Here is a 13,085-nt window from a genome sequence, read left to right as displayed (position 1 = left end):
CAACAGGAAAGAAAACACCTAGCTATCCAAAGCCACCACAACGTGACCCAGCAGCCTGGGCGGCAGGAAGGGTGTGTGCCATGGGGGGTGGGGGCCTGCCCATTACTGTCCACGACCTCGGGAGCGGGGTGGCTCACTGAGATCCCAATCCACATCTTTAGGGGGAGACGACTGTGCCCCCTGCTGCCGAGGCCCTGTCATATAGATACACTTTCTCCGTGGGTGGGAGCCCACCCCCTGCGCACGCACCTCACTGAGGCTGGCCACGTCTTCCCTGGCCCAGGCCTGATTTCTGCCGTGGGGCCATGTGGCTGGGAGCCTGAAAACAGCCAGCTCAGAAGTCCAGCCCCGCTGTGCATCCGGGTCCCCCTACCTGGCTGCAGGGCCCGGCCGGGCATTGACCCCTGGGAATCGAGCTTCCCCAGCCTATAGAATGAGCTACAGTGAGGCAGAATGGGCCCGGGGTGTGGGGGTAGAAAGATTTTAATGGGTGGGGGCTCTGTCTGTGGCTGGCTGTCCTGCTTCCGGGAGCAGTGGGGCGGGGGGGGATCTGGGACGTTTGAGGATTGTGGGTGTGTCTTGCAAGAGCAGCCACAAGACCTTCCTTGTTTAATTGTTGACTTAGGAGTTTACTTATTTACTTACCTATTTATTCATTTACTTGTTTTGTACTTTATTTCCTTATTTATTTCCTTGCTTATTTACTTATTTACTTTTAATTTACTTATATATGTATTTACTTACTCTTTTTCTTATGTACTTTCCTATTCACTTATATGCATATTTATGTACTTCTTTATTCACTTTGTTGTCTACGCGCTCACGCACTCACGCACTGGTGTGTCGTGCTCCTGCCGAGGGCTGGCCGGCCGTGAACCCCTAGGTACCCCTTTCAGAACCAGCAGCAGAGGCTGGAGGTAGAGCTGGTGGGCCTGAAGACCTACGGGGTCGTCCTGGAGAAGGAGTTTGAGAACCTGAACATGGTGCTGATGTTGTCCCACTTCGGCCTGCAGGTGATGGACACGGGTGAGCCCCTGTCTCAGGCAGCCCCTCCCCACTCCCCGTGCCCCACGCAGCCCTCTAGGTCCTCACTGGCCAGCAAAATCAAGGCCATGGGGGATTCCTGGCCACTCACCTGTTCACAACTGCATTCCCCCATTTCTTCACGCAGTGCGCTTTCCTACGCGGCCAGCTCACCCCGGCTCTGTGCTGGGTGTGGGGGTGGGGGTGTGGAAATGAACATGGTGCTGGTGATCCCAAATCCAAGCCCTGGGCTGGGCACCTCGGGGAGGAAGAGACCAAAAGCCCCTGGCCTCGAGCGTTAGTCAGGGAGTCAGACCCTGGGTTACTAGGCTGCTGGCCAGCCGTGTCCTGGAGGGGACTGCCCTCCATGGACAGAGGTCATGGGCTCAGGAGGGAGGCAATTCTTTATCTGTGGGCTTCTAGAAGGGCCTGACAGAGGAAGGGGCACTCCAGCTGGGCTCAGGAAGCCAGTCACAAACCCCTCAGGCAGAGAAGGGGTCACAGGCACACCGGGCAGGAGACCCCGTGTTTGCAGAGGCGGGGACGTTTGGAAACACAGAGTGAGGGGGGGCACATAGCAAGGAGATGGTTGTGTCCTCAGGTGGTAACTTATGGAGTACCTTTTTCTCTAAAGAAAAAATTCATGAATACCATTTCATCGTGAAATACTTAAACATGACCGTTTGTAGGAAACATAACACATGACCACTCCCTTCGCTCTCTCCCGACCCCCATCAAACCCTTCCTGGCCCTGGAGGTTGTGACTGTCAGCATCTTCGTGCATGTCCTTCCTTCCGGGTGTCTCTCTATACATCCACGAATGGGGTGATATTAAAAATTAAAAACAATGGGAACTCTTGGGGACACTGGCTGGCCATGACCTTGGCACAGGGCTGCTGGGCCTCCTGCTAGACTGGTGGTGGGGTCTTGGCAGTTGGGGGCCCCTCAGGCAGTGGCTGCTTACCAACCAGTCTGGCGGTTTTCAACATTTTCAGACCCGGTATGGCATCATGGGCCAGCCGCCCACACTGTCCAGACAAGAGGCAGACTCGCCCGTCTGCGGCTTATCCATCTCCCGCTAACGGCACAAATGTGTGCGTATCACCGTCAGGGTGTTGTTCTGTATGCGTCCTAGAGACCTCTCCATCCATAAGTGCAGCTCCGCTCGTTTTAACCTCTGCAGGGCGGGTGTGGCGACCCCAGCACACCGGTCCCCTGCGGATGTGCACTGACGTGGGGACCCCCAGGGTTTCACCATCACTGTGGAGCAGGGAGTCCAGAACACACTACCTCTGGGAACGGGGGAGCACTCCTGCTCTCTTCAATAGCAAAGCCTCAGCCCAAGGGCTCTGGCATTGAGAGAATGGGGAATAGGTCTTGCTGCTTCAGAAACTTGGAGACCTTCCTCTCCCATGCACCCCCCTCCCCTCCCAGCACTTTATCCTGATTGAGAGCATTTGCCATGACTTCCATGTGAATTTTTACACTTACATAGGATTAAGGAGAGGTGACCAGGCTTAAGGGCTCCTGTAGAAGAGGATGGGTCTGCATCAGGTGTGGGTAGCAGATAGGAGGCACATTCTCTAGCGTCCATACAGCCACCTGCCAGCACCTTCTGTGCTCTGGCCATTCTCTGCTCCCAGCCGCTCCCCCTCCAGACCACACACTCAGTTCATTCCTAAGACATCTGTGTACATCCCGCACATGCCAAGTGCTGGGCCCCATGCCAGGAACCCAGAAATTAGAGGAGATGTTTTATGACCTCACCGAGCTCGCAGGCTCAGAGGGGTGGCACATGGGAAATAAACCCAGCCATCCCGGGATGAGCTTGAGTCCCAGACCTTCCTCCAGGGATGAGTCGGGGAGCAGGGGCCTCCTCCTTCAAGACCCCGTGTATGTTCTCTGCCCCAGGCCCAGTGCCTAGTAGGCCCCCAGGAGTATTCGAGGTGAGGTCAGGTGAATGGAGAGCAGGTGTGGTTTGTGCTGACATCTGCAACAGCCCTTGGGCTCTACCCCTTTTTTGTGGCAGTAAACTGCTCTGAACGCCCCTTCTAATTCTGCAGCGTAAAGTGGTGCCCCTCCCCTGCACCGGCGGCCAGGACCTCTCCCAGGAGCTCCGGGTTCAGCTTCCACAGAGGCACCTCTCTCCGCGGAGAAAGGACCAAAGATCCTGGGACTTACATACGGGACAGTCAGGATGGATCTACTGACAGGAGAAAATAAATTGTGTGTGTATGTTTGTGCAACAGACTCCATCTGTCTTTTATGCCTGGGGCTGAGCAGTGTCTGCTCTGTAAGTATTCCTCCCGGGGGCGAAGAGTTGAGCAGCTTTGATTTGGGAAGATTTGGGTCCAGTGCTTCTGCCTTTCCACATGTGACTTCCACAGGGAGTACGGTGCAAGCCTGCTCTCGGAGAACATGCCCTTCCCTCGGGCACGCTTTGGTTTCCTCTGCTGTTATAAGGCTTGACCTCAAAGGATGGGGTGAAGATCAAGTCAGATGATCAGCTTGTCTGAGTTTGGGTCCCCTAGGGGGCAGACCCTGGGATCAGGATTTGCATGCAAATGGGCTATTTGGGACCTGAGTCCAGGTTGGGGAGTAGGGAAGGGGAGACAGCCAGGAAAGGGTGAGCTGTCTGACCAAGAAACCAGTGAAGGCAACTATAGGCTAAGCCCTGGGGAAACCCTGGGAGCCACTACAGGACACTTACCTGGGGACGTCCCACCTCCTTGCCAGGGAGCTGGGGTATTTATCCAGCACTCCCTTCAATCATTGCTGGAGAGTGGCTTCCGGAGGGTTAGTCCCCTGTCCTTCTGGCCTGCTGTGCATTGGGCAAAGGGAGCGTGGGAGACCAGAGAGCCTTGGGCTGGGAAATGCATGCTACAGGTAGAAGGCTGGCCAGGGGCCCCTGGGGTGGCAAGAACAAGGGATGTGGTTGGGGCATCAACAGTGTCTATCATGGGACTGTTGTAAGGCTTTCTAGCCCTATTAATGGATTTGCAGCCAGAAGATGGGGGTGAGAGGTCATGGTGATTTCCACACACACAGGGTATAGACATTAGGGGCTGGGTCTGGCTGCCTGCAGCAGAGACCCGACCACAGTGGCCTCACCACATAATAAAAAGTCCAGCTGTGAGCAACAGGGGCTGGGACAGCAGTCACCAAGAGGGGTGCGGGCACTGGCGTGTGGCTCTTGTGTGTACATCCTTTGCCCCCAAGGTAGCTCCCCAGCCTCCAGCATTGCTTCTGCACTCCAGGCAGGATGGGGGCAAGGAAGAAGGACAAGAAGCAGGTGACAGCCAGTCTGCCTCATTTTTAAAGAGCTTCCAAAAAGCCCTATTTTCTAGAAAGAGTTTCCAGAAAGCAACTCCCACTTACATCTCAGGGGCCAAGATGGCAGCCTTTGAGCAAGAGGGCTGCAAGGGAGGCTGGGAAGTGTAGTTTTAGCTGAAAACTGCCCGGAGCAAAGCTGGGTTGGCTTAGGAAAAAGGGAGCAGAACAGAACTGGGAGGGCCCAGGGCAGTGTCTACTGCAGGGGACATGATTTCTATAGCAGGAAACCAGCTTGTTCTGATCCTGAGAAGGCCTGTGTGCAGTCTGGCTGGAGGCCTTGCAAAGGAGCCCAGCATCATCCTCCACTCAGGAGACGTGGGTGGTGTGTCTCTGAACGTGTTTATTGCTAGACTTAACGTCAGGGTGATAACCGTTCACTGGTTTTGTTGGTGGCCTGCTCTGTACTTGGCACTTTGTACACGTCATTTCATTTCCTGCATCCAACACTGGTGCAAGGCAGGTCTCACCGAGCCATTTCCGCACGGAAAGAGAGAAGCCTCAGACGTAACTGGCCTGAGATGCCATCAGCGAGCAGGCCAGGTGTGGCTCTGACCTTGGGGCCTGCAGGGCCGTCAGCCCCTTGGCACTGGCGCGTCTTCCTCTTTCCAAACCAGCTCAGCCTCTCCCTCCCTACAGTTACCCCACCCCTATTCACGCTGGCCCCCCACTTGCCAACAGCCCATGGTCATCGGCCATTCTACTTCTTTGCCTCCGGTCAAGAGCTCCTCCAAACAGAGGCTGTCCCTGTGTGCACACTCAGCAAGACCTACTGAATAAGAACACCCAAATTATCCAGATGAGACCCTGAAGAGGACTGCCAGATTTAGCATATAAAAATATAGGACACTAGTTAAATTTGAACACAGATAAACAGAAAATACCTTTCAGTGTAAGTATATCCTATGCAATATTTGCGACATACTGCTACTGAAAATTGATTATTTATCTAAAATTCAAATGTAACTGGACATCCTGAATTTTTTCTGGCAAACCCAGTGCGAGTGCCTCACCGGCCAGGTACCTCCTACAGCTCGACCCTGCATTTCATCCCTGGGAAAACAGACGGACTCCTCCCAGGACACACAGCAAATTGGTGGCGGTCGCTGAGCTCTCCGCAGCTGCCAGGGTCTGAGACTCCTACTTTCTCACAGAATAGCCAAGAGAAGCAGGGAGTGGAAGGTCCCAAGTGAGAAGGGGGCGGGCCCAGGGGTCCAGGAGGTGAGGGCGGGCCTCCTCAGGTGGCAGGTGGAAGAATTTACCTGTGGCTGCTGGGCAGGCTGGGTTCTGGCCTCGGCTCTACCTCTGAAAGCCCGTGGGACCTGGAGCACATCGCCACGTACTGCAAGGGAGGTCGACTAGCTCGGGTTTAATACTTGACGTCTGAAAGCCAAAACCATACCCACACCCAAATGTTCTCTTCACGTAGCAACCATAGGGCTCTGAGCAAGGCACCTGCTCCCTGAGCCTCAGCGTTCTGATCTGTAAAATAGGGATATCAACGCCTGGCAGAGTTATTATAAGAGGAAGAGGAGCTGTGTTTTATGAAGCACCCGGCACAGTGCCTACACATTGCTGTAGGGGCTCCAGACACGGTTGTTCCCGTTGTTACTGACAACAGCTGTCCCAGGACCCATCCTGGGACATACAGTGACAAGGACACCTTTACTGACCCCCTGACGGGTGCTACACAGGTCTCATGTTTGTCCCCACATCCGAACCTCTTGGCCGAAGCAATTCCATTCACCGCGCACCTGCAGCAGCCCCCCTCCCACCCCCGAAATGTGACTCCCTGCAGGTCTGGCTCCGGGCCCAGGCCTCCACGGGACCCACCCCAGGGAAACCAAATCACTTGGGGTGGTGGGACTTGGATTTCAGGAATGGGGGCCACACTTGGCCAGCGTGTCCAGTGTGCCCCCCGCCCCCAGCCAGCAGAGCTGAAACAGAAGAATCCGAGGAGGCACAGAAAGAAATGCAATTAACATGTGACCCAGCACACACAAATAGATCTAAAACTCAACCCAATGCAAAACAATAGTTGCCCTACTTCAGGGGTGCACTCTGACCCTCTGTCTCCTTTTTCGGTTTCGTGGTTTCAAACTGCCAGGCACAGCCCACCAAACTGACTTCAGGACTTCCTTGTAGGTCATTATCCACAGTTTAAAATATTTCTCAGTCATCCTCACCCCAGCGCCCTGAAGTTCGGTTTCGGGCATGTATGCCTGGGTAGGTGGGAGTTCCAGGCCTGAACTCTGGCCTCTCTTCATGCTGGAGGCAAGAAACCAGGGCTGAGCATCCGGCCCTGCTTCCCTGCGGGCATGCACTGGGGTGAGACACGAACGCTCCCGAGAGCCAGAGGGGGCTGTTCACACTCTTGCTGCGGAAGGAGGATTCCATGGTACAGCTCCGGAGCCCTACTGCCTGGGGTCCGGACACTCCCACTTGCTGCCACGTGACCTTGGGCTGAGTTCACGGGCAGCATGTTGCGTTTCCCCATCTGTAAAACAGGGCTGATAGCAGGACCCCACCGGATTGTGAGGACTGAATGGGTCCGTAGACCAGGGCCTGGCATGCGGCGAGTTCGGTCAATATCGGCCGTGATGCTAGTCAGGGCCAGCTTCCCAGGTGTGCTGCCTCTGGAGTCACACAGAGGTCCGCTTGGGGTCATGCTCCGCTGTCATCCTCTTGAAAATCTTAGTAAGTTTCTCTTTGAACTCGTGTTTTGTAAGTGACGTCTGCTGGAGTAACGGAGCATGCCCCTGAGTAGAGGACACGGTGGGCGGCGCGTGCTCCAAGAAGTTGGCCTGGCCATTGGATGACAGGTGCTGATGGTGACAATGGCAGCAGTGGGCGACCCTGGGAGACGGAAGGGCTCCCCGGGGATCGGTGCCTGGACTGCGGTGGGAGACCAGCTGGCCCTTCCCTGCCCAGAAGCTGTCCTTTCAGCATCTGCATAAATATCAACTCTCAGGCCTGCGCACCAGGACCGGATCTGCCAGGCTTCGGCAGTAAACTCTGTCGGTAAGTTATTACAGAATAGAAGTGAACACGCGGACATTGCAATAAAGCAAGGCACTTACTAGAATTCTTCAATGAGTTTAGAATCTCTGGTTTTAAAAACTATTACAACATTATAAAGCAAATATCCTAAGGTTTAGAATTAGGAATAATGTAAAGATTGTTACATTCGGTAGAAAAGAACACTGTTTCCGTACAAAGTTTGATAAGCCCATTATTAAAGAGGAAGACAATTTTGGGGGTGCCTGGGTGGCTCAGTCAGTTGGGTGTCCAACTCTTGATTTTAGCTCAAGTCATGATCTCGTGGTCATGAGATCGAGCCCCACGTCAGGCTCCACAATCCGTGGGGAGTCTGCTTGAGATTCTCTCTCTCTCTCCTGCTCTCTCTCTCTTGCTCAAATAAATAAATCTTTTTTTTAAAAAAAAGAGGAAGACAATTTTTTAAGTTTTCCCTTGTAATTCAAGATGGAGTGATAGAATGCATAAGCAGGAGATCGAACTATATACAAATCATGAAGCCACCGTGGTTTTTTGTAAAACCACCCCAGGTTACAGGAAATGTCAGACATTAGACATTAAAATAACAGGTATAAATTTACATTTAAAACTAAATTTAGACTTACATGAAACGGACTTACTGAAAAGAGTTGAATCTTTTTAGAAAAATGTTCTGCAACAATCCTCAGCTCTAGATATACTAAAATTCATATTTCAAATCAATAATTGAACTGAAATTTATCCCAATGTTATCACAGCCTGCAAAATACTCAGCAGCCCCAGTAATGGTTGCAATCAGCAGAAGGGTCCTCAAAATGAAAAATTATCAGAAACGATTTGTGACCTTGAACTTGCCAAGAGCATTGGATGTCACGTCCCATTATACTGATTGAAAACGAGTTGCTAAAATATACATTTCGATGACCTATTAATGAATTTGCAGTAAAGCAAATCCGGGAAATCTTATAATCAAGCTCTCCCATTAATAAGGTATTATTATTTGTTGTATTATATAATTTATGACACCAAAAATGTTGGTTTTACAATTTGCAAGTTTATGTTGTGACCCATGTGTCCCTTGTTGTCGCAACCGTAGCGTATAAGTCATAAAATATTTTAAAGGGAAAATCTTTATATTTAATACTTTCAACTGCACTTTCCCCCTGCTTTTAAGTTAAATCAAAAGGGGCCCCACATTTTTATTTTCCACTGAGCTGCACCAGTTACATAGCCAAGTGATGGTAATGCAGGTACAAGCTCCCGGAGCATCGACACCAACTGGGAGCGCGGGACAGATGCAGAATCTCGAATTCACCCCAAACCTGCGGAGGCAGACTCTGCATCCTCATGCTATTTATTCCAAGATGAAGTGTAGGCATGTGGGAGTCTAAGACCCACCAACCTAGAAAGAGCGCTTGGGGACAACCTGTCCAGGCTCTTTGTCCCTTTGCGTCCTCGGTGTTGCTATTAAAAGTCTGTCCACTAGAGGTCACCAGAGCCAAGTGATAAATGATTTGCTTTGCCAACCAAGAGTTTGGGGAGGGGAGAGGCTGTCAAGAATGGTGCTGGGAGTTGCCATTTCCCCCAGTACTGGAACTTCTGCCTACCTCCTCAAAGGCATGTTTAATCAGAAATATGCATTTGCAAAGGGCACACTTCTGAGGTCAGATCACTGGTTTTCCCAGGGGAATGCCAGCCTGGTGGGTTGGGGGAGCCAAGGACCAGTGCTTGGGCAAGCCGCCTCTCTTCTCTCGGCCTACGTGCCTCCATCCATAAAGTATGGGCAGTTGGACCATGAGATTTTCAGGGTCCCCCTCACTTCCTGTTGCCGCTTTCTGTCCTGGGCCCCCAACTTTGCCAAAGAAATAGAACCAAGTTCCAGGCTCCTGTCTCCACAAGTAAAATGTCCTCTTTCTGGCCTTCAGGGCCCTAGGAGACCACGGGCTGTGCCTTGGAATTCAGGGTGTCTCGCAGGTCTGGACTTTTAAGGAACCTGGCGTTCAGGAGGCCACGGCACATTCATTTCCGTGCCACGTAGAGAGGGTTCTGAGCATGGGTAGAGAGGCATGAGAGGGCAGAGGAACAGAGCTGGACCAAACCAACCATCACACAGATGGGGACTGAGGTTCAGGGAAGGATGTGGCTCTCCCGGGTCCCTAGAGGAGTCAGTGGGGAAGCTGGAACTAGAGCCTAAGTATCCAGGGGCTGAGGGCACTAGCCCACTTGCTCAAGGCTTCCTTCCTCGGGAGTTGGATGGATTCTCATTGACTGGGTCTTTGGGGGGAAATAGCCCGTGGGAGCTGATGTTCTCACGGGGACCTGCTGCCCAGAGGGGAGCTCAGAGCCTTGGCCAGGAGAACAGGACGAGGCCTGCAGGGGCTGCCCACGATCCTAGTGTTGTCGGGGTTTCTGCCAGAAAGAGAGAAGGGGTCTCTCTGCTCACAGCTGGGTGCCATCGGTTCTCCACTTGGCCCCAGAGACATTAACTCTAGCCTGGTGGGCCACATGGTGGGCTGTCATCCCAGAGCCTGGTCACAGCTCTGACCATGCCATCCCCCTGCTCAAAAGCCCCTAGTGGCTGCCTATTGCCTGAGCGATGGAGCAGATGATCCCGCGCGCCTCAGCCTGGTGTCAATGTCCTTCAGAGTTGGGACACAACCATCTTGCTAATGCACATGCAGCCCCCCTGCCAGTCAGGCCCATGGGCTGCGCTGGTACATAAGCCCAAGTCAGCCTGCCCACCCGCCTTCTCTCACCCCTATTATAGAGCCCTTACCAGGTGCCAGGCACTGCTCCAGGCCCTGAGGAGGCAGCAGTGAGCAAAGGAGACCGCGCCCTGGCCAAGCTCATGTTCAAGGGGAGACAGGCAGCAAGAAATCAACCGTAAACTATGGCAATGAGCAGGGAGGGAAGCAAGGGGGATGGAATGGCAGGGTTGCAGTGTTCCACGAGGTGGTCAGGGAAGGCCTCTCGGTGAGAAGGTGGCACCTGCACTGAGACCAGGAAGTGTGGGGCTGGGGAATAGCATCCAGGCGGAGACCAGGAGGTGTGGGGCTGGGGAATAGCATCCAGGCGGAGAACAGGAGGTGTGGGGCTGGGGAATAGCATCCAGGCGGAGAACAGGAGGTGTAAAGACCCCAAGTCAAGAGTGGGCTCAGTGTGTTCTGCGACCAGCAAGGCCAGCATGAGGCCAGGGAGCAAAAGGAAAGGAGTGGAGGATGGGGTCCAAGAGTAACATGGCGCCAAGGGCCTCGGGGGCCATTGGAAGGACTTCGGCTTCTGCTGAGAGAGGCAGAGCCCCTGGAGGGTTTTGTCCAAGGAACAACAAGACCCGACATCACCCTGGCTGCCCCAGCAAGCTGAGATGGGGGACAAGGGTGGAAGTGGGGAGACCATCGGAGGCATCCCCACTTACCCACCTCCAAGCCTTCGTGAATGCTGCTCCATCTGCCTGAACCCGCTCTCTGCAATCTGTGGTCAAAGGACAACTGGGTGTTCACTGAACTAAAGCTCAAATGCCAAGTGCCCACCCTAGCTGCTCTTCCCCGAACCCCCAGGTAGAAATACCTTCTTTTGCCTCTGAATGTGCATAATAATTTCTTTGTTGGCCCTAAGGAAGTTCTCACTTGTGAAATTCTCTCCTGCTCCTGTCCTGGGTGCTGGGCCCTTAGGGATAGGGCTATTTGGGCTAGTGTAGGGTTGGGCATGTGACCTACATACAGACTGTGGCCCTCACCTGGGCGTCACATCACAGTCCCTGGGCATCCTCACCCAAACCAGCAGAATCAAAAATCAGTGTGTTGGCAGGGTAGGGGGGCTGTTGAGCACCTGTGTTTTTAAAAGTTCTCCAAGAGATTTTAGTGTGGCTAGGGGCAAGAGCCACCGAAATGTTTGTTAGGGACTGCCTGGGGTTGGGGTTAATTTCTGTCCTCCAGAACGGCCAAATGTCCCAAATTAGGGCATAGCCAAATGTCCTAAATTCAAATCCTACCACAGCCATGCATTAGATGTTGGATGTGGTCACTTCATCTCTCTGACCCTTGAGTTCCTCTTCCACAGCTCCTGGTATCCAGCAGGCCCTCAGCAGTGATGGCTGCCCTTCCTGCCCTCTGAATAGAGCTGAGACAGACACACATCCTCCGTAGATGACAGTCAGGCAGAATGTGATGGTGGTGATGATGATGGTGATGATGATGGTGGTGATGGTGGTGATGATGGTGGTGATGATGATGATGATGATGGTGGTGATGCTGGTGATGATGGTGGTGATGATGATGATGGTGGTGATGGTGATGATGCTGGGGATGATGATGATGATGATGGTATGGTGATGGGGGTGATGGTGGTGATGATGGTGGTGATGGTGATGATGGTGGTGGTGATGGTGATGGTGATGATGGTGGTGATGGTGGTGATCATGGTGATGGTGATGATGGTGATAATGATGGTGATGGTGGTGATAATGATGGTGATGGTGATGATGATGGTGGTGATGGTGATGATGGTGGTGATGGTGATGATGGTGATGGTGATGGTGGTGATGGTGATGGTGGGGATGGTGGTGAGGATGATGGGGATGGTGATGATGATGATGGTGATGGTGGTAATGAGGGTGATGGTAATGATGATGGTGAGCATGGTGCTGGTTGTGATGGTGATGATAGTGATGGTGGTGATGGTGGGGATGGTGGTGATGATGATGATGGGGATGGTGATGATGATGGTGATGGTGGTGATGATGGTGTTGGTAATGATGATGGTGATGATGGTGTTGATGATGATGGTAATGATGATGGTGATGATGGTGATGGTGGTGATGGTGATGATGGTGATGCTGGTGATCGTAGATGGGTTCCTGTGTGCTGGATGGTGGTTTCCTCAGCACGGGGATACACAGTTCCAGGGACCAGTGAGCACCCACGCAAGTAACCTCAACCATTCACCACAGTCTGCACAAGTACTTTTTTCTGTGTGTGCTGTGGTGTGACAAAGATTGGAAAGCCCTATTTAACTTGGGGCTGCTCATTTTACCTTCAATTTGTTGCTTAGTAACATTGTCTCCTGTTTCTTTTTTTTTCCCAAAGACAAAGTCTTCCTACTTGCTCTTTTCCTTCCGCTAAACAGACCCTTTAAAAAGTCCCGTGCCCTCAGTGGAGGAGAAAATCAGAGCCCTGATTCCAGCAATTTGCCTCTTCAGCTGAAATAGTTTCCTGTGCTGACCACATGCCATGGAGGACTGTGTAACAGAGAAGGATCCTGGTGGGGCGCCCTGGAGAGAAGCTCAGCTCTGACTTTGCCCTCCTCGGCTGTGACACCAAGCTGCTCACTTAATGTCCTGGGGCTCCTTGCTGTGGGACACTAAAAATGCCCGCATGTTCTGCATCACCCATCACGCCGAGTCTGGGCTGGTTTCTCTGTGACTATTTTGAACAAAAGCCCGTGTACATCTTGTGGAAGTAAATGCTAACTTCTGAGGCGGGGCCTTAAGAGATGTGCACCTTCTGCTTTGCACACCTTAGAACCAACCCCTGCATGGAAACCAGCTGCCATGCAAGATGCCGCGCTGCCCCAGACCGCCACGTTGGCAGGAAGCCCAAGCAGCCCTGTAGAGAGAAAGAAGCTATCTGGAGGACACCCAACATCCTCTTCATGTGAATGAAGCCTTCTTGGACCTTCCAGCCCTGCTCACCACCAGCTCCATGCATCTGAGCAACTGC

The 13,085-nt window shown here is 52.8% G+C and overlaps 1 protein-coding gene across 4 annotated transcripts in view; it reads left to right on the top strand.

The window, feature by feature from the left end:
• Positions 1 to 3,269, top strand: part of LOC118543559 (uncharacterized) — a 29,083-nt gene extending 25,814 nt beyond the window's left edge. For 2 of the 4 annotated variants that reach the window (XM_036104669.2, XM_036104668.2), the window contains exons 10-11: positions 897 to 1,013; positions 3,087 to 3,269. In XM_036104669.2, the coding sequence (XP_035960562.2) occupies positions 897 to 1,013; positions 3,087 to 3,233 (264 nt within the window). In that variant the 3' untranslated portion in view covers positions 3,234 to 3,269. Of the gene's footprint in view, positions 1 to 896; positions 1,027 to 2,018; positions 2,118 to 3,086 lie in introns of all 4 variants that reach the window. The other 2 variants (XM_036104670.2, XM_036104671.2) reach the window with 2 other exon arrangements.
• Positions 3,270 to 13,085: the final 9,816 nt, after the last annotated feature.

This window comes from Halichoerus grypus, chromosome 3, assembly GCF_964656455.1.
Source record: "Halichoerus grypus chromosome 3, mHalGry1.hap1.1, whole genome shotgun sequence".
NCBI classification, from domain to species: Eukaryota; Metazoa; Chordata; class Mammalia; order Carnivora; family Phocidae; genus Halichoerus; species Halichoerus grypus.
The sequence above is the reverse complement of the archived record's forward strand: the minus strand, read 5'-3'. Positions and strand labels throughout refer to the sequence as shown.